The 19,781-nt window shown below is 52.1% G+C and overlaps 3 protein-coding genes across 3 annotated transcripts; 2 read left to right on the forward strand and 1 right to left on the reverse strand.

Moving 5' to 3' along the window:
* Positions 1-50: 50 nt before the first annotated feature.
* Positions 51-4,775, reverse strand: TGME49_316760 (hypothetical protein). Its single transcript, XM_018782914.1, has 3 exons — positions 2,599-4,775; positions 2,327-2,420; positions 51-1,604 (listed from the first exon to the last, which is right to left on the reverse strand). The coding sequence occupies exons 1-3, from the start codon at positions 4,040-4,042 to the stop codon at positions 1,508-1,510; spliced, it is 1,635 nt and encodes a 544-aa protein (XP_018635280.1). The 5' UTR covers positions 4,043-4,775; the 3' UTR covers positions 51-1,507.
* A 101-nt stretch (positions 4,776-4,876) lies between these two features.
* On the forward strand, positions 4,877-10,786 carry TGME49_316770 (undecaprenyl diphosphate synthase). Its single transcript, XM_018782915.1, has 7 exons — positions 4,877-5,770; positions 6,374-6,536; positions 7,209-7,351; positions 7,914-8,254; positions 8,695-8,836; positions 9,402-9,513; positions 9,994-10,786. Exons 1-7 carry the CDS (start codon positions 5,751-5,753, stop codon positions 10,138-10,140), a joined length of 1,068 nt encoding a protein of 355 aa, XP_018635279.1. The 5' UTR covers positions 4,877-5,750; the 3' UTR covers positions 10,141-10,786.
* Positions 10,787-16,223: 5,437 nt separating this feature from the next.
* On the forward strand, positions 16,224-19,400 carry TGME49_316780 (hypothetical protein; the record flags this gene model as incomplete). Its single annotated transcript, XM_002370980.2, has 1 exon — positions 16,224-19,400. One exon carries the CDS (start codon positions 16,224-16,226, stop codon positions 19,398-19,400), a length of 3,177 nt encoding a protein of 1,058 aa, XP_002371021.2.
* Positions 19,401-19,781: the final 381 nt, after the last annotated feature.

Genomic DNA, 19,781 nt, shown 5'->3' on the forward strand with positions numbered 1-19,781 from the left:
AGGACTCTCGCAGCGAAGCAGTTGAGTACTCTTGTGTTCAAAAACGACCAGTTGTCGGCAGCCGGAACTCGGACGCTTCACACAGTTTGGGGGTTTGTGGTCTCGCGGGTGGTTCCACGCCATCAGGAAAGTCCATACCTGGACCCGCGGTCAGTTGTTCTGTATTCGTGGTGATTCGTCAAGAGCGGTCAAGTTTCTGGGACAACTGTTTCTTCACAGTCAGGACTTTTGGGTCAAGAGAGCAAGGGTAGACTCGCTGAAAGGCTGGCAAGCACGCTTTGGAATTGCAGATGGTTTCGAAAGTTCGACTCCCAGTGAGTAACCCCAGAGAAAGAACGGTTAAAAAAGAAATACCAACGTAGCACAAGTTGAGAACGAAATTCCTTTTAGCAATGCAGAATGTGCTGGGAAATGCCACTTAGGTACGAACTGAAGGTAGGATGGACCGACGAAGAAGGGAACCGAAAATCCTATCCGGGAATACTGTAGAGAACTGTGGTGCTAAGCCACGAACAGAAGACACAGCTAAAAGCGGTGGATTTCCACATTCTACGGCCTCAAGGTTTCTCCTTGTCAGTTATGTAAGACCAACCCCGCGAAGTTAGTGCGATCCGGAAAACAAGAGTTCTCAAGATCCATTCCTCAAAGCAAATGGCTGTTGCCTCTTTGGCGTAAGTTTTCTCTGTGGGTCGCATGTTTCTAGCTTTTCTCGCAGTTGATGGAGCCTGACGGAGCACGGAGGGCTGAGAAGCTTGAAAGGCAGTCCGTACTTTCCCCCAAAAAATGGACACTGGAGCATTTGTGTGACTGGAGCGAGCTACATGATAGAGAGTGGCGGCATCGACCACCTTGCCCGCTTTTGCAAGAAACACACGATTTAGCCGCTGGTGTCACATCAACTTTCCTCTGGCGAACCTAAACGTTTGCTGAGGTGCAGTCTGCGCAACGGTATCGAGACACCATGCGCGTGCTGAGGGTGAACTTCGGAACCCATTTTGGGTACTAAACAATGAGGTGTGGCGTTTGATTCGAGTGAAACGGTGTCTTTTTCATAAGGGGCATGCGGCGTCGAACAAAGCAGAAAACTGCGAATCCAGGTGAAACGGTTCTTTTGTGGCGATTCCGACGCCGTGCGTCAGCGTCCCTACGTGCTCGCAGACATCCCCGTCAAACGCGTCGAACGGAGCTGTGGACGAGTCAAAAAAACACTTCTCCACCGGTCCGCAAAAAGGAAATCGAGACGACAGATGTTCACCTGTCTTGCCGGTGGTTTATTTACACGGTCGTCACGGACTTCCCAACCTGTGGGAGATGCACACGCTCTTGACAATGGTCAGAAAAATTCGAGTCCTGACGCAGTTCCTAGGCAGGAAACGGAACGTCCAGCCTCTGGGACTACCAAAGCGGGGAACGATAAGCAACCGTCCGATCGTGCAGAAGTCCCCGCCAGCAGTTGCCTGTGCAGCGTTCGATTCACGGAGATCTGAACGAATGTGTGCGCGACAGTTCACCAGAATCGAATCGACTTCTTCAGTCTTTTGTGGTGCGACGGATCTTCCCAGAACTGCATGCGCGGCTTTCCCAGGCCGCGTCTCTCGTGGTACCTGGAAAAACAACGCACCCATCAGACACACGACGCTCCTTACGAATCCTCTCGAACGGACTTCACATCGCGTTTCTTCGTGAACGAGTGTATGCATCCTGCAACCTTCACAGTCACCGTGGTGTATAGACACGGACAGGCACGATCTCGCCGGTCTGCTCCTCGTTTCCGCCAGCGCCCCGGGGTAAGTCGGTTTTAAATCCTTTTGGCGCCGGCATCACGGAGAAAAAACCGCGTCTGCAAAGAGCGACTTGCTGAGAAGCACTATCCTTTCTTGAACCGGGTGTCCGGCAACGAAAAAAGGACGCACACACAGGGAATTTTTGCCACAGCGCAAACTATCTCCACCGCAAGCCTTTTTCGTATACTCCCGCTCCTGAGACACTGATGCCTGTGTTCGCTGTCACCACAGAGCTGTTGCATACGTTTTAAACGCACGCGCGCGCGCGCACCAGGCGCGATGTTCCGCCATGCACAACAGACGTTTCTTGAGCAGAGCGCCACACCACAGAGAGGACGAAACGACGGCACAATCCTGGGTGGAGTGGAGATCGAAGGAAACGACCCGAGTGACCTCCTAGGATGCAGGCAGTTTCTGGACGGCGCGTGGACGTCTTGACTCTGTGTGTGTCCTCTTTTTCCGTATATTGATTAAGTTTCGTCGTTCCTGCCATCTCGCTGGCATGTCACCCTGGAGCTACGCGGTCTCGGCAATGTCCATACCCGTATCGACGGTATTTCGTGAAATCAATGAGCTTCTTCCGCGTCGCCCAGTATCCGTGTCGGTGGTACCACTTCCACTTGTTTCTTTGAGGACCTGAACGCATGCGGACGAAGAAGAGTCCGGGCAACCGAAGATAGTATTTTCACAGCTGCAGCGTAGCCAGGATCCACCTGAAGCACGCAGTCCTTCTCAGAGACCCGACTTAGCCTGATAGAGCAACACTCTCAGCTCACCTCCGCGATCAAGTCACATTTCCGCCGCGAACGCTTACCTTTCCACCGGTTTCCTTTCCAGAGCTGAATCCACCATTTCCCGAGCCATTCCTTGACGGCCTCCACGCTGAAAATGCGAATCGGTTCCTCCCGTTCGCCTGCGCCGCCTGGCTTCTGCGGCACAGCCTCGCCACCAGCAGCCTGACGACATTTCCTCGAAGAAAACGCTGGCCCCCGCGACGAACGTCGCTCAGCCGCCTGAAGACCTCCAGGCGTCAGTAAGCGGGTGCACTCCATTCGGTCACACCCAGAAAGCAGCGAACTGACGGCGCCGACGACTGAGAGAGAGAGGGAAGAGACGCTCCAGCTCCCCTGTGGCGGAACCTGCGAGCGCAGCAGCCCCCCACAGAGCAGGTCTCGCAGCGACTTTTGTCCAGCGTTCCAGGCCGTCGGCACAATGTGGCGAGTTCCTCCGAAATCCAGACCCCAGCAAACACAGTTCACAGTCGCAGACTCCTTGGATGTCCCTGATGCGGACACGGCGGCCAGGCAAGAAGCCTTTCGCGAAACGAAGCGAGACAGACGCGAAGGCGATGCGCCAAGGATTTTCTCCGAGGACCGCCCCAGATCTAGACACCGACTGAAAAGAAGCGAAGAGCGCAGTACAGCTGAAAGAGCGTCCGACGGGAGACGCAGAGGACTCAGAACGGCGCTCCCTGCTCCGGCAGGCACCATGCCATCTGTGCATGCGACCGGCAGAGGCCTCGCCGACGAAAAATTTCTGTCTCCTCTGGGTCCGTGGAACTCCACACTCGCGAGAGAACACAGCGTGCCGACAGAAGGTCCGCAAGCTAACGTGGAGAAAGAGCGAGAGTGGGAAGCGGCAAAGACAGACGAGAGAGAGCAACGCGGATTTAGGCAATGTCTTGGCCAGACGGCGGACGACATACACGCCGCGAGTACGGCTCCCCCGCCGGCGCCATAAAAAGGCCGAGAGGAGACTGCACTGTGTATCCAGGGCGGATGGGAGAGACCCCGCAGTGTGAAGTCCTCGAGTCTGGCAACTGCGGTCCAATTGGCACTTCCGGCCCCCATGTGGAGCGGACTGGATTCGTTGCATGAAGCGATTTGCATTGGCGCGTAGGGAGGAAGAGAAAGTATGTCGGAATCCCCGGGCGAAGAAAAAGTTTCCAGAGGTGCAGCCGCAGAAGCGAAAGAAAAGCAGGGACTCTGACCTTCAGAACGGCGGCTCTCGCCTCTGAAATCAGCAAGAGTCTTCCTTCCAGGAGAGATGGAGGCGCGTTCTCGGGAACAGGTGTGATGTCTACGACGGAGACACTGAGTAGAACATCCTTCTCGGCGGCTCGCTGAGTGTATCCGTCTAGAGGAAAACAAAGACGAGTACGGCGTCTCGATTCGGGCAGGAAACAACGGCATGTTCCTCCGAAAGGAAAAAGCATCCCAGCCAGCGGTGCTGGCGTGGCGAAGCCGAGATCCGAGCATGGTAGCTGTCGCCTGTGTCTCGCCTTGGCTGAGTGTCAGTGAAACAAGGTGCTCGAACGCGCGTCGGAGCCTCGCGCATGCCCTTTACCTCCAACTATGCGGCATGCAACAGGTCTTCCGGCAAAAAACTTGGCGCCGCTCTTCTACTCAGCTGGTCAGAAAGAACGAAAACAACTTTACACGAGTTGGCACAGAACATCGAAGTCTTTACGCCTGGGATGTATGGGAAATACTCAAACGTTCTTAATCCTAGTTGACTAACTTGAATGATGCTGGGTTGAACTGTCAGTAAGCTTCAATGCCCAAGGCAGAACTTCTGCGGATGTTCTTGAATTAAAAACTCACACAGATTGGAGCCGGGAAACACAGGGGGAGTCACGGGCGCCGACGGGCGACATTCAGTATGCACACTCCTGGCTGTTTCTGCCAGGTCGTTGTCGAAGGTAAATAAAAGCGGCTGATACACTTGAGAGAAGCGAATAGCAACGGCACGTCCCAGAAAACAGACGCCGTGCCGCACTCTCCCAATTCCAGATGGCGAAGAGTCCGTTTTGCGCTACATCCCGGTTCAGACAGTTCACCCCAGCCCCATATATGCGAGGCTGAGGGTGGTTGACTCGCACGCAGACCGAATTCAGGCAAGAAGCACCCTTGAAGTAGCCACCATTTTACCGATTTTTGCGAATGTTCTTTCAAGAGGGAAAACGAAGCGACGGAAAAGATGTGTTTGCTTCGGAGAATGGGCACCCCGAACCCAGCGACAGGCTTTTCGTGCTGCAAGTATACGCTGCTGCATGCGTTTTCAAAGCGTGCATGGTCACTTGAGTCTGCCGCAGAAAAAGGAGACCCGCCAACGTACGCGTCAATGGTCCCTAAGCAGCGGTTCCCTCCGCAGAGGAAAAGATCTTGACCATTCAAAACGGCATGCTGCTTCTCGGTATGTCTGTGGTGCAAACGGTTCCGGCAGCATTCGGCAAAGCGCTGCATCATTCAATCGGCAATCGTGCGGAGGACAACAGGTGTGTTTCACCTGGAGTTCGCCAATCGATTTGTTCTCCACTCTCCGTTTGGACTCAGAGAGCATCACTCGGAGTGCTACTGTTTCGCACTCTCTCAAGTCGTGTCAGAAGGAACCCTGCAGCCCACTAAACTACTCTCGGCGTGTGCAGCAGGGACGCTGCATTCCTTTCCCGTCTTCCAGATTCGCCTTTTCGCTTCGAAACGTCTGTCAAAGTTCTTTCCGTAGCACATTCGTTTGCGCTGCCTCACCAGTCGAGTCTAGCCCGTCGAAGCTGTGTTCGTTCCGCTTGTCAGAATACACAGGCGCGTCTCGCGTTTCGGTGGCCTTTTTATGTGTACGGTGGGAAGGCACTCCATGTTTTTTTTTCAAAGTTTTTCCCCATTAGGACCTTGTTCAAGCCAATCACGTGTCACGTCCGTTCCATATGCGCTGCTTTTCCATCCACAGTTCCAAGAAACACTCGACATAGGTTTTAACGTGTGGCCATTTCAAAAATAGCTCGTCAAGCTCTCGTCCACTCGAACACTCGTGTTGGGGTTCGAAGACGACTTTTTGGCTCGGTGAGTTTAGTGAGAAAAGTCCCCCCGGTCTCGTTCCGAAGACGAATTCAAGTTTGTCGAAGTCGGAGCAGGAACATAGACAAGCGGGACCGGCCTGTCCGGCTCTTTTCGGCGATGTGACCCCGGAATGGACGTGACGATACCTCGGTAAGCGCGAGAGCGACCGGATTACGACATCTGGATTTGAAATCTAGAGACGGTGGACATGAAGGCATCGCCTCGACAGTTGATTCCACGCATGTCTCGTCCGGAACAAAAAAACGCATTTTTGCCCTGAACATGCAGAGAAAAGTGGGCTCTGAACTGGCGGCCGTCACACCGTGCACGTACCCATCGTTTCCTGGCAATATCCCGCTTTGTCATTCTGCCTGGCGCATACGCTCCGACACACTCGACCGGATTGGAGGGCTCGACACCCCCTTCTTGAAATGTTCGAACCTAATCCTGTGACGCGTCCTTTGACTCCAGTTACGAGCAAGTTCATTTGTGTTTTCTCGGCCAAGTGCGAGTTGGTGCATACGATCGAGCATCGGCTCCACAGGTGGGGAGCAAGTGGGTGTGGAGGGTGTCTCGTTTTTGCAGCGAATGCGCGCACTGTGTCCTGCCAGACACTCATGCCTTTAAAGAGGTGGATGCGACGCTGAGCATTGGGAGGGGTCCACGCGTCAACTGGCAATGCATTGATCTAACTACCGCACAAGCTGTCAGCCATTTGTTGAGCGACACTCGTGAGATTTTGGCTGTCTTCAGGTGGCAACGATGGCTTCTGCGGACGGTGAAACGCGCAAGCGGCCCCCAGCACATGCCCAGGCATGTCGCCTTCATCATGGACGGCAACCGACGCTTTGCGCGTAGGAACAAGGAAGCCTCTGCAGTGGAAGGGCACCGTGCTGGGGCACACACACTGTCTGTTGTAAGTCGACTTCCCCTCATGGCCGATAAGTTGTGGTTCTCAGAGGGATGAAATCAAACGTGACGCTACAGTCGCGTCGCACATATGTGCCGGTATCCAGCAAAAAAACGCTTCACTTTCATCTCGGGATTCGCATGCAGTTTCTCGCGAAGAATTCCTAACTACGAAGGATTGAAGTCTTCATCAACGGATTCACTATCTCCATCTGGTGGTTCTAACTCGATACTTGGTTACATATGTGCAAGACGCTATCTTTCCCGCTAGGTCGGCCTTCTATTTGATATACACTTCCGTTTTCACCGTTACGATGGTCTGTGAGGCTCCCTATTTTCACACGCGTTGGGCTTACACTCAATGGCTATAACGCAACAACAGCATCTTATGCTGCATTCTGCCCCTTGCGATGGGTTACCGTAGAAAGGAGTGGCTCAAGTGTCGCAATGCGAGGGCGGTCGGTCTACGCAGGGTATATCGAAGCTTATGTCTCTTACCATTCTCGGTACTCGAGATTTGTCGTCGAGACTCTGGTTGTACCCATTCGCCATGAGGCGGTCGAATGGAACGGTCCCCTTCGGCCGTAACGGTGCAAACTGTAAAGGACTGCTTAACTATCACCTTGGAGATGCTGTGTTTTGTGATGGGATCCTTCTTCTGTCTTCTCCGCGCATGCAGATGTGCGAGAGTTGCTTAGAGCTGGGGATTCAGTTTGTGACGGTGTACGCGTTCGCTCTGGGTAATTTCCACCGACAGCCTGAAGAGGTCACTGGCCTTCTAAACCTGGCTGAAGAGAAGTTCGCCGACAAAGCATGGATCGAGTAAGTATAAGGTGGCGGAAAACGACGCCTTGATCCCACAGGTTCCGCGGAGGCAAAGAATGTAGACGACATAGAGTGTGCTTATTGCTGCACTTCAGTCTTTCTGCTGCTGCCTTCGCTGTCTCGTGCACAGTCGTGGCCGACTTCAGTTGGGCAGTTCTGCAGGTAATGCTACTTCAGGAGTTCCCTGAGTTCCAAAACAAAAAACGAGAAAACATGTCTTGTTTCGTTGCTGACACTTGCACAAAATGGGTGCTTCTGCCTTCTTACGTTTCACTTGTGTCCAGTGATAGTGGTCAACTTTTCAAGTGGCGCGTTCACGAAATTCGGATTCGCTCAAGAACGTCGTTCTGCAATTGAACATGACTGAAAATGTCGTCGTTATAAATGGATGTAGCTGTTTTCTCTCTCCCCTCATAAACGCCGTTCCTTTCGCGAGAATTCTTTGATGACTCAGAGGACGCAGGGAAGTACAGGGCCCCGATCGAAATGATTTTCGTTGCCCAAGGCTACGCTGCATTCCTTGGTCTGTGTGTGCTCATGTTACTCCGTTTTCCTTCAGTGGCTTTTTCAAGCGACTGGGCATCCGGCTGCGCTTCCTCGGAGACTTCTCCTATCTTCCGCCTCGTCTGAGGAGTGCTCTAGCAACTGCAAGCCGGGAAACGGCAGACGCATGCGGAGACCCGCGTGGTTTTGGCTGTCGGCTCCTGGTCACCGTCTGTGTGGCCTATGGGTCAAGAAGAGAAATCGCTCGTGCCCTTGCTGGCGAGGTTTCCATGTTGCCAGATGCTCCTGTTGATCACGACCTTCCGGAGGCGAGGTGTACATCTATGTTTGTATGTTCCGGTGCCGTACGATGGCGCACAGCAGACACTGACGACTCTGGCCCAGGATCGGTCGACAGTGAGTCATCACACTCCATGTCGTACCCTTTGGCAATTCGCTTCTCGTTGGGGAACCCTTCAGGGCTCGCGGTGTTCTTTCAGCTATTTTGCGTGTCTCTCGACTTCTTTCTTTATTGGTGTTATATGTGGTCAAAGTATGGTTCAGTCGATCTGTTGCGAGAAGCCCACGTAGGATAAGAGCTGATAAAACGTCTGTGGGAAATCTGCTTTCCAGAGTGCGACTGCGAAGTATGTCATAGGAAATACCCAGCGTTTGGCACATCTGCAAATCGGTTAAGTTTCATGGGCGTAACCTCGAAAACACTGCCGGCTGCAGTCGGACAACGATCCCGGATGTCGGCAGAGCACCCGCGCTCCGATATTGGTTCGTGCATGTGTCTTGTGTTCCTATTTGTTGTGGCGGATCTGAAGAGTCTCGCGTTCGATCCTTGTTCTCAGCTTGTACATCTCTCAATGACAGTAATGGAATAAGCCAGCGCCGAACCCATCGGGATGACTCGTCCTCCATTCCCTGCTGCGACGCTGTCCTCGAAGCACACCTCTCTGCTGGTGAGGCGTGTAGCACCTGGCACTCGACCCGGTAAGTTGTCACAAAACGACTGTCGAACCACCAATAGGTTGGTACAAAGATGCTAGGATATCCCCCCGGCAAAGCTAGCTTTGAGACGATGAAGATCATAGCTACCTTGATGTCGGGGGGTATTGAAATCCTACCCTTTTAGCTGTCTTACGCAATCCGGTGTGGTAAGGTGAGTGAAGTGCGTTCTTTACGAGAATCCCAGAGCAGCTGCTGGTGTGTGTGTTGACGGCTGCCATCGCCACTGGTTTAGATTGAAATCGGATTCCATCGGAAACGCTGGTCTCCTCCGAGATGTACCGTCTCTGAGGCCTTCATTTTCATAGTGGCAGAGAGTTTGTGCCTCACGACGATAGCGCACTGACCACACCGACAGCATCTCTAATCACTGTTCCTCAAAGCACGTTGGGCTACACAATAAGCGTTGTTTTATGCTTAATTTCGTCGTCTGGGACATAATACACCCCCTGGTGAAAAGTCTGTGGTGGCTGAGTGGGTGGGCGGTGGCGAAAATAATTAGATAGTTCCCACTGTATCCGGGTTGAGGGTGTTCTTATGAAAACTGCAGAAAGCACGGCTGTTACTTATGGAGAGCTCTTCAGATCGAAGATGTCCCTCCACCTGATTTGCTTCTTCGCACTTCGGGCGAGAGGCGCCTCTCTGATTTCCTTCTCTATGAGGTATGTAGTCGTCGGAAGGTGGCTTCAATGTGGACGATAGCCTCAGATGGTGGGTTGCATGAGCTGGAGACCTGTGAGCTTTTCCCGCCATGAGCCGGTTGTTTTTGTCGCAGAATGTGAATCCTTCTATGCAATTCGAACACTATCTTTCTGCGCAAAGTACCTTCTTTGTAGCACACATTGCATTCGTGTGCGTTTAGCACAGTTTGTGAACTATCGTACGGCATAGTTTAGTTGTTCATCTACCATGTTGGCTTTGTTCTTTTCACCACTGTAGAGCAACGGCTACTGTGCGTCTCCGAAAGAAGGTGGTCCACACCAGTGCGTAAAACAGTTCTGTTTCCTTCGACTAAGGCGGAATGCCTGACGTGATTGGTCTGCACCGATCACCTGCGGAAGTTCATTCTCCGTTTGCTCCCGATATACTGATATATCTACTTTTCAATAATGCTGGCTTATGTCATTTGTTCTTTCGTGCAGACTTCGGAAACTACAGCGTTCCACTTTCTGAACGTCCTGTGGCCGGACCTTTCTTCCTTGCACTTGCTCGCAACAGTGGTCCACTTCCAGCTACAGAACCTTGTAAAACATTACTGCATGTGGGTTAGATGCTTCCGGTTCTTCTAATTCGCCTGTTCGCTGCCATTTTGAAGCCTAGACCCGTACGCAGAGGAGGAGCTTTCCATGTTATTAGTTGTCAGTGAGCCCGACTGTAGAAACAATTTTGTCAGTCATCCGTGTTTACTCGCGCTCAATCGCAGCACTCTCCGAAGCTCCGTCTGGCACTCCCGAGCCAGGCCGTATCCGGGGGTATCCAGTACCATGACGATATGCATGTTTTTCAAGGTATCGAGGGGAAATGCGTCAGATGATGGAAATTGGTGCAGAACATGCTGAAGTGAATATCTCACAAAATCGAAGTACTGACACCGTTTTTTATTGGTCGCTAAACTCTGTATTGTCACCGGTTCGTTTCCATCATTCGGGAAATGTCTTGCCGTAGGAGCATCTGTTCAGTAGAACGCTCCTCGTTGGTCTCACCGCAGTTCCTTGCGCGAGAGGAATGTGTTAAATTGAATGTGCACGAAGGTTTCATCTCTCACGCACGAGCTTAACCACTCACACACAACGAGCGAGTCTTCAGGTATAGCACAGACATCCTTTGCTGTACCATAGGTCAGCTACAAAGTCGATGTGTTGACGTAACTGTAAAGTTGTCACTCTTCTCCACCATTCGTGTTTAAGAACGGACGTTAACAAGATCCTATTCTGGAGATATGACAGACATAAGTTCGGTCTTTTCGCTGTCGTACACCCCTGTCCATGTGGCTGGTTTGCGCATTCCCGTGTGTGCCTGCCCGTGGACAGCATTGGGTCCTTGGCGTCTTCTAGTATTCCTGCAGTAATGCTCGAAACAGGGTTGTTCTTCATTCACACTCGCTTGCACGTAAGAAACCCACGACGTCAACTCTCTTAGTCCACAGACTGCATCCAATGATCCACCGATAATGGTCGGCAAGACAGGGTCCTCGCGCACCGATATCACGCCTGGGCGAACATTCTGTCATTCGCCTTCGTGTAATCTCAAAGGTGTTCTGCAACAAATACTGACTCCGTCAACTCAGTCAGCCAGCGATCTAACCAGCTTCAATGTTGGTCGGAGACTAAGATACACCGGTATTTCTGCACAGACCAATGTCACAGCTGTCAAGCGAATCGAAGTTGTGATGGACTGTTTGATAATGCAACTGTCTGCGTCACCAGTGGTGGCCCGAATTTCCATTGTCGAGTGTTGCTATCGACATTAGGCTCATCTTTCAAATCGGAGGAACGCGGTCAAAAATTTGTCTGTCCTTTCCTTGCTCTTTATTCCCTGCACTGCGGAATGGTATCAAATGGCCGATACTCTGGTGCTCACGACAGTTGTTCGTTACGATGTTTTTTCGCAGCTGTCGAGATGAAATCGATAATTCACTTCTTTATTGACCTCGCGAAAGCCTTCTAAGGGTATGCCACCGACGATTCCATGAGGAGCAGCTGTGTAAAAGAGTACTCACAATACCAAAGTTAAGGGTCCCGCCATGAACAAGGTAAACCTTGCAGGTGCGGCGCTCCGGATTCAGATAGCTTGCGGAGTGTCGCGTAGATTCCTCACCGTCGCACAGGAAGATAAAGCAATGAATTTGTTTATGGATCGTAGAAAAATATCGAAATCTTAAGATATCGTCATTGCCCACCGGGAGGCGGTGGCTGCGTCCGTGCACAATCCTCGTAATATACCGTAGTTCGGCTTTACGACATTGTAATCGATCCTTTTTTCGAGGAAAGTGTTTTCAGGTGAGACCGCATTTTACTCTTCAGCCAGTGTGCAAGATGTTTTTCGGAGCACGCCACCAAACAAGGAGAGCAGTGGCATTTTCAACATGGCTTGAGAGCGTCGCCAGGGTCAACTACAGTCAGCTCTCGTGGGATGACGACAATCACTGGCCCAGAGTGTCTGCCTGTGGTGCTGTCCTCGTCGCTTTTGAACACAGGGACTTCCATTGATGGAAAACACGCATCTGAGCACTGGTTTCCCGAATACACGGTACAGCGTAATCACCTCGCGAATAACAAATAAAGAAAGAGTGCTCCACTAGCGGAACACCTGCCCGAGTGACTCCCCCTCCAACAAGGTGAGACATGTGCCCCCACATCGTTACATAAAAGCGTTCACGTATGGTAGCAGATGTCACCTCGAGAACTACACTTCACTATGGTGTAGCCATACTCAGGACAAGCTGGTGGTAATAGAGAACATACATCTAGATATACGGTAGTTCTATGCTTAAGCGACGTCCCCATACCACGACGTAACTTTTGTGCGCCAATTGCTTCTCGGGGGTCACGACGCAAACCTGAGATGGCTTTCTAGGAGATGCATTCTATGTAAGGAAGCACCACAGAATTCTTCGCCTAGGTGCCGAAACGGGAAAGAAGAAACGCAAGGTGCGGTCTCACATGCGTAATTTCGCTTGTGCCATGCGCATCGGATGAGCGGAAGTGAGTCGATGCCAGGGTAACAACAAAAATAACAAAAATGTACCTAATTCCTTCGTGTCAAAGAATGGCTTCTATTATGAAACCCCCTTGCAGGGGCTACATCAGGCCACGTATGTAGTCGGTTTGACAAAATTTTCCGGTGGTTGCCCGGACATCGCATCACACATGAACGAGAACGATTCAATTCTGCTCGTATAATAGACTCCGCCCGGTCGGCATTGTCTCCACCTGAGCCTTACGGAGGCATCCTTAAATAACTCACTGTCATCCTCGAACGATTTTGACAGGGAGTGCTGTTTACTTGACACTACCTCGTGAATTCCGCCGTTGTGGCTGACACCAAGTACGTAACAGCGGTTTGCTTGATACGGTGATTCACGGCAGGTGGATCCCTTCCCCTAATGACGCCAATCTGCTGTTTGTCATCTTTACCATTGACATTCAGAACTCCGTTTCTCCTCAGGGTGGCGCAGTAATAGACAATAACCCCTAATTCCGCTCACCGTTGCGATGCTTCCCTCCATCGCACGCGAGGACGGAAGTTCCGATGCTGCGGATGAATTTCAGTGCAGTATCGCACCCTATGCTGGACGCTCTCCGGCATCAGGAAGTACTATTCAAGTTGAGTTTCCAGCCATTGTCGAGGCGCACTGGAGGGGTTTCCGCTTGTTTGCTTCTGTTGACAGGGTTCATGCAGCGACGGTGACGCCGGCTATCACCTGGGTGCCTGGAAAGGATGCACACCCTTTTGTCGGCAGCCAGCGAAAGGCTGAACCTTGTCTTCTGCGAGAATCATCTAATCCAACTCATCCATTTTTGAATTCTCCGTCGTGGCGATCCAAAACAAGTACTTTCTGCTTTTGGTGCTAGGATAAAACAAGGGGGTCGAGATGGCTCGTGTAGTCGGGTCCTGAAAGTCGTAGTCGCCCTTGCAAGGACTTGTAGCCGATTTTGTTTTTGCTGCATGAGTAAGGCACTCCATTCCTTGCCCTCCACCCTCTCTATGACTGCAATGCAAAGCATTTTGCTGGAATTGGAGTCTGTTCCAAGTCCATTGCTACTCAAGCAGAAACTCTATCCATCAGCATAGTCTGGGCACTGCAGCCCATCTCTACAAGAAATCGAATGAGCCGTGTTTATGACCATCTCGTCAATGAGCTAACAATGGACCCGGAAGAATCCTACAGGGAAAGAGACCGCATGGCCATGACCGACGTGAGGCGACAAAGCATGCTCGAGACCTAGTGATGTTGGCAATCAAAAAACAAGTCCGGTTGGCTTAGGGAAAGGATAAGTCGCCTGTACGCGCGGCGCGCCTTGTGGAGGGGTGGCTAGCAGAGTCAGGTGGTGTTGCCTCTCCTCAACAGTGCCTGTGATTCGAAACATGAATCAGAGTGGCGGATGGATATCTTGTAGCTGGAGTTCCTGCAAACCGGCACGCGTCACGAGTCAGCTACTAACCCCGCAAACAGTGAATCCGCTTGGATGTGGGCAGTAACACGATAAATCCTACGTGCTAGCACCACACGGACACTTGCACAGAACAAGAAGATGCAGTTGTGTTGTTTACCACGATGATTTCGTGCACTTGACCCTTTTGAGTTGCTGGTACAGCTACCACGATTGCTTTTACCAAACGGTATGAGCTGTCATAAGTCTAAGCCCAGACGGTTGAGATGCTCTGTCGCGGATACCAGTACGATGAACAACCCGTTGGATCCTCCTGCTGTCGACGTGCAGGTGAAGGAGGTGCTGTGTCCTTATTAAGTGAACACGTGAAAGCGCGTGTCCGCCTGCATCCCGTTCTGGTTCATCCATCCTCTGCTCGCTCGAAGGCCTCCAGAGTTGCGGCAAGGCTTTGCCGGAGTCTCTGACCCCTCTGGCCCCTGGATCTCGAATATTTTCGACAAAACCAAATGTAAAGCAAGAATCAGCGAGATAGGATGTGTCCTTTATTTTGCGGTAAGGCGAAATATGATAGGCTCGTGTGTATCAGTCGAGCCGTTGCTTGTTTGTTGGCTGCCACTGCGTGAGAGGCTTCGAGACTTGTGCGATGAATCCTCAGACTGTAGATTTCCCGCTATCTTCGACACCTTCATCAAGAGTATAGGACGCGTTGTGGCACCATAGGTTGTAGCAAAATAAACCTGGGGCGGCTACACTGTAGACGAGAGACAGTATCGCACTTTGCAATGTGTAGTCAGTATCTAAGTTGGCAGTTCCAGCAAGCCAAAAGCCACTCGCAACAAGAGTAATTCAATCAAGTATAGTAGCTATTTAGCTTTGGCCACCAACATGTAGTCGCACATCCAGTTGCGTTCTCGATGAATTATACGGATTACTGTTACCCCTCGTATTAACAGCGAGAACCCTCAGGTGCTAGAATAAGGAAGGGGCATTGTATCGGGAGTAATCATGTCTCAGACTCGATTATTTGTAAGTTCTTCTGGGACGCATACACTACGATTTAGACCACATGTTTATAACATGACCTTTGTTTTACGTATTCATGTTTTACTGTGCTTGTCATGACTATCCTCTTAGTTGCACTACGTGTAGTGGTATATAGAGTATATTTGGAAAGCCAGTGTTTGAATACAAGAAGTACAAATATCGTACTGTACCTGGCGAGTCGCTCAAGAATTTTTTCATCCTATTTGATACCTAAGGGATGTAAAGGTGCTCTCGGTCAAGCCGTCGGGCCATCTCAAATTCATTCTTAAAACCGTTAACACCGCGTGATATAAATAGATATCTGTGTTGCGACGGAGCACAAACAATGCCACGCGCCTAAACAGGATTTTCTACCGGGCAAAAGTAGCCTTCCTTAGTCCTCAGAAGCGCAGCAACCTCTTGAAAACGCAGCAACTTGCCGTAGTTGTTACCAAATACGTTTTTCGCAACCACAGAGTGAAACCTGTCACGGACGCAGCCTCACAACAGCTGCCACACGGCGCATGATCTTTTGCTGTTCAGAGGGGGTCGGTCGATTCATTTAGAGCCTTCACCCTTTATCTAGTGTACAAAACTTCTCACTGCACCGTAAGATTCGTTTCCATCGCTGACGACGGAGGACCAGCGATTTGTGGGTCGCAGCTTGGCTACCTCCGTCTTGCATACACCTGCCCACCGTTGTGAAGCCAAACATTTAAAGGCGCCAAGAACGCTTGTTTTCACAACTACGTTTCCTAGTCATGTTAAATTATCCGTCCCCCCTTCGCTATTTACTCTGCTGCTTTAGTGTGCCGGGCAGTGTCTGGGCACGGAGGCCGGCTCTGCTCGTAGTAGAAAAATCAGGATCGGGGTCAAATGTTGCAGGCGCTGCACACTGTAGCGCGTAAGGGTGGTCGATCATTTCTCACCCATTTGCAATTAAGCTTTCGCCTACCATTCTGATAGGTCTTCAAAACTTTATATACCCTTTGAATCTCAGCAATCGTACGATTCATACAATGAATCAGCAAACCCCCTGGTCTCAGACCAGAATTCTTTCCTCTACGACTACTAAGATGCCTGTTTCTGCTTCAGAGGGAACAGCTCCCTCGAGCATGTGTTCTGACATGAGGCTAAAGGTCCGTTCGCCCGCTGGCTCCGCATATAAAGACGGTGACTTACTACGACCTGCAAAAAAGCTTCCCCTACCCCTCTCTCCGCTGGAGCAAACGGCCATGGTACTCGCAAGTGGCTGGCGTGCTCTGATGCGCTGTTGTCAGCCGGTGCTCCCAACCCCCAAAGCGACTGCGTCTGACCACCAGGCACAGGTTCCCTCGTTTGTCGGCCGGGTCGACGAAGGGGAATTCAACTTGGAGTGGAAGACCGCAACAAACGACCGCGTCGGCTGTAGACGCACGACACGTGACAACACGGTCTGCCACCAAGCAATGCATTTAGGGGACACCTGCGCGACGCCGACTGCGGCAACCGAGGACATCGGCTCAGAGTGTGATTGGACTGCTGACGACGCAGCAGTTGTTCCGTCGCTGTGGAGCGGTTTCGACGATGAAGCGCTTATGCTACAATCAACGAGCGCCGTCACAGATCCCCTCGCGTGTAGAAGCTCCGGCTGTGAAAGCGCGACCAGGTTTAGGCCCTTGCTGCTCTCGGATCTCCTTTCCGCAGAGTCGAGTGACGAGATCGACTTGGAATTGGCTATGGATCCCTACGAACCGGTGGTTCTTTCCTTGTCGCTCAGTCAAATAGACGAAGAGGAAATCAGTACGGAGACGAAGAGCCTATGCGGTTGTGGACAACAGCGCGTATGCACACCGCGAGTCGCGACTACCCCTGAAAACGGAGCACATGATACGCGATATCTCTGTTGGACGCCGACTCCGAGAAGCGAGGAGTTCGACTCGGAGTCGGAGAATGGCCCTTGCGAAGCAGCAGCTGTTCCGTGGTCCTTCAGTCAAACCAACGAACAGAGGCTTTACACATCGAGAACTACCCCGAGAGACCACCGTGTCACGCGTCAACGAACGAGTCGTGGAAGGCTGTTCCCAAGTAAAGCCCAGCTGCTGTCGGATCTCCGGCTGACGCTGATAGAGGCGATTGACCAGATGGACTCGCGAAGTGCAATCGTCACCGGGATAACAGGGGTCGATTCATCTTGTTTTAGTCGGGTCGAAGATGGCGAAGTCGATTTCGAGGACAATGGCAACTGCCGCGTCGCGTGTCCACGTAGACAACATCCCCGACGGAGAAGAAGAGGAAGAGGCCGCCGTCGACCCATTCCATGCTATACGGCAGAGGTGGAGCAAGTGGTCCATTTGCCGAAGGATGAAAGTACGGTTGATGAGATCACCGGTATCCCATACTTCATCGAAGACGTCAACATAGAGGATATCTGCTTCTACAGAGTCACGGCAAACAACCGGCGCGTGGCGCATGCCCAAACTCCCCGAGAACGGAATATCCTAAAGAATTTTTTGAGCAACGCAATGCGCCATATGCTGCCTCCATCGGTGGAAGACTTCTACGCGATGCCCACTCAAATCACAAATGGGGTACGAATCAACGGCGGCCCTAGCATACTCGCACGAGGCGATGAAGACGAGCCGGAGGACCAGAAAGCTCTCCAGGACGCGAACAGCATCTCGCCTGGACGTGCAACACCGGGCAGAAAGCTCCGACGTAAACAGGCTGGCACCGAGAAACGCTGCACCTACAGGGTGATTTTGCGACATCAGGAGATTATAGTATCGTCAGAGTCCGAAGAAGACTACGACGGTCCGCTTTCGCCGGTGTCCGAAGAAGACAGTGATGATACGTTTCTGCCACAGTCCCTCGAAGCAGAATCGGACGACGCAGCTCCATCAGGATCCGAGGGAGACGCCAGCGATCTTTCCAGTGCCTTCGCAATGTCCACGCAAGCCGACGAAGAGGCGCAAGACTTCGACAGAGACCTTCGTCGTGTGCACAGCGTCGCGTCTTCACGTACCTCGTACAGCAGAGCGACCGACACGGAGCCTCCCGCCACGCCGAGTCTCGGTGCCGCTTCGTCAGAGTTCGAAGGAGACAGTGACGAGGAGAATTCGTCGGGATCCGAAGAAGACAGTGATGATACGTTTCTGCCACAGTCCCTCGAAGCAGAATCGGACGACGCAGCTCCATCAGGATCCGAGGGAGACGCCAGCGATCTTTCCAGTGCCTTCGCAATGTCCACGCAAGCCGACGAAGAGGCGCAAGACTTCGACAGAGACCTTCGTCGTGTGCACAGCGTCGCGTCTTCACGTACCTCGTACAGCAGAGCGACCGACACGGAGCCTCCCGCCACGCCGAGTCTCGGTGCCGCTTCGTCAGAGTTCGAAGGAGACAGTGACGAGGAGAATTCGTCGGGGTCCGAAGAAGACATCGATGATACGTTTCTGCCACAGTCCCTCGAAGCAGAATCGGACGACGCAGCTCCATCAGGATCCGAGGGAGACGCCAGCGATCTTTCCAGTGCCTTCGCAATGTCCACGCAAGCCGACGAAGAGGCGCAAGACTTCGACAGAGACCTTCGTCGTGTGCACAGCGTCGCGTCTTCACGTACCTCGTACAGCAGAGCGACCGACACGGAGCCTCCCGCCACGCCGAGTCTCGGTGCCGCTTCGTCAGAGTTCGAAGGAGACAGTGACGAGGAGAATTCGTCGGGATCCGAAGAAGACAGTGATGATACGTTTCTGCCACAGTCCCTCGAAGCAGAATCGGACGACGCAGCTCCATCAGGATCCGAGGGAGACGCCAGCGATCTTTCCAGTGCCTTCGCAATGTCCACGCAAGCCGACGAAGAGGCGCAAGACTTCGACAGAGACCTTCGTCGTGTGCACAGCGTCGCGTCTTCACGTACCTCGTACAGCAGAGCGACCGACACGGAGCCTCCCGCCACGCCGAGTCTCGGTGCCGCTTCGTCAGAGTTCGAAGGAGACAGTGACGAGGAGAATTCGTCGGGATCCGAAGAAGACAGTGATGATACGTTTCTGCCACAGTCCCTCGAAGCAGAATCGGACGACGCAGCTCCATCAGGATCCGAGGGAGACGCCAGCGATCTTTCCAGTGCCTTCGCAATGTCCACGCAAGCCGACGAAGAGGCGCAAGACTTCGACAGAGACCTTCGTCGTGTGCACAGCGTCGCGTCTTCACGTACCTCGTACAGCAAAGCGACCGACACGGAGCCTCCCGCCACGCCGAGTCTCGGTGCCGCTTCGTCAGAGTTCGAAGGAGACAGTGACGAGGAGAATGCGTCGGGGTCCGAAGAAGACAGCGGCGTCATTTCGTCCGGATCTGATGAAGTCTCGAATGACACCGGTTCACCAAGGATGTCCGAAGACGACTATCACAGCAAGGCTTTCGCAGTCCAAAAATGAAGCTAGCCGATCTCCATGTGCTCTCACGGCAACCACATATGACCCGCCTACACTAAGGAACATGCCGTCAACCAGCAGCTCCTTCGCTCCCTCGAAACGGACCCTCTTCCTGCAGATGTGCTCCCTCTTCGGCGTCACCACAGCCGCAGCCTCCCAACGCCTCCATGTCACTTCAACCTCTTCTCTTTCGTTCTTCCGAAAACGGTCGAAAAAAAACGAAACAAAATCAAAAAAAAAATTAAAACAAAAAGGACCGAATCACAAAAAATATATAAAACTCAAAACAAAAACAAACAAATTCAAAAAATAAAATCAAAAAACAATAAAAAAAACGAAAGAAAAGCTTCTCTCCCCTTCCTGCTTGCAGCCCCAGCCCAGGTC

This window comes from Toxoplasma gondii, chromosome XI (assembly GCF_000006565.2).
Source record: "Toxoplasma gondii ME49 chromosome XI, whole genome shotgun sequence".
Taxonomy (NCBI): Eukaryota; Apicomplexa; class Conoidasida; order Eucoccidiorida; family Sarcocystidae; genus Toxoplasma; species Toxoplasma gondii.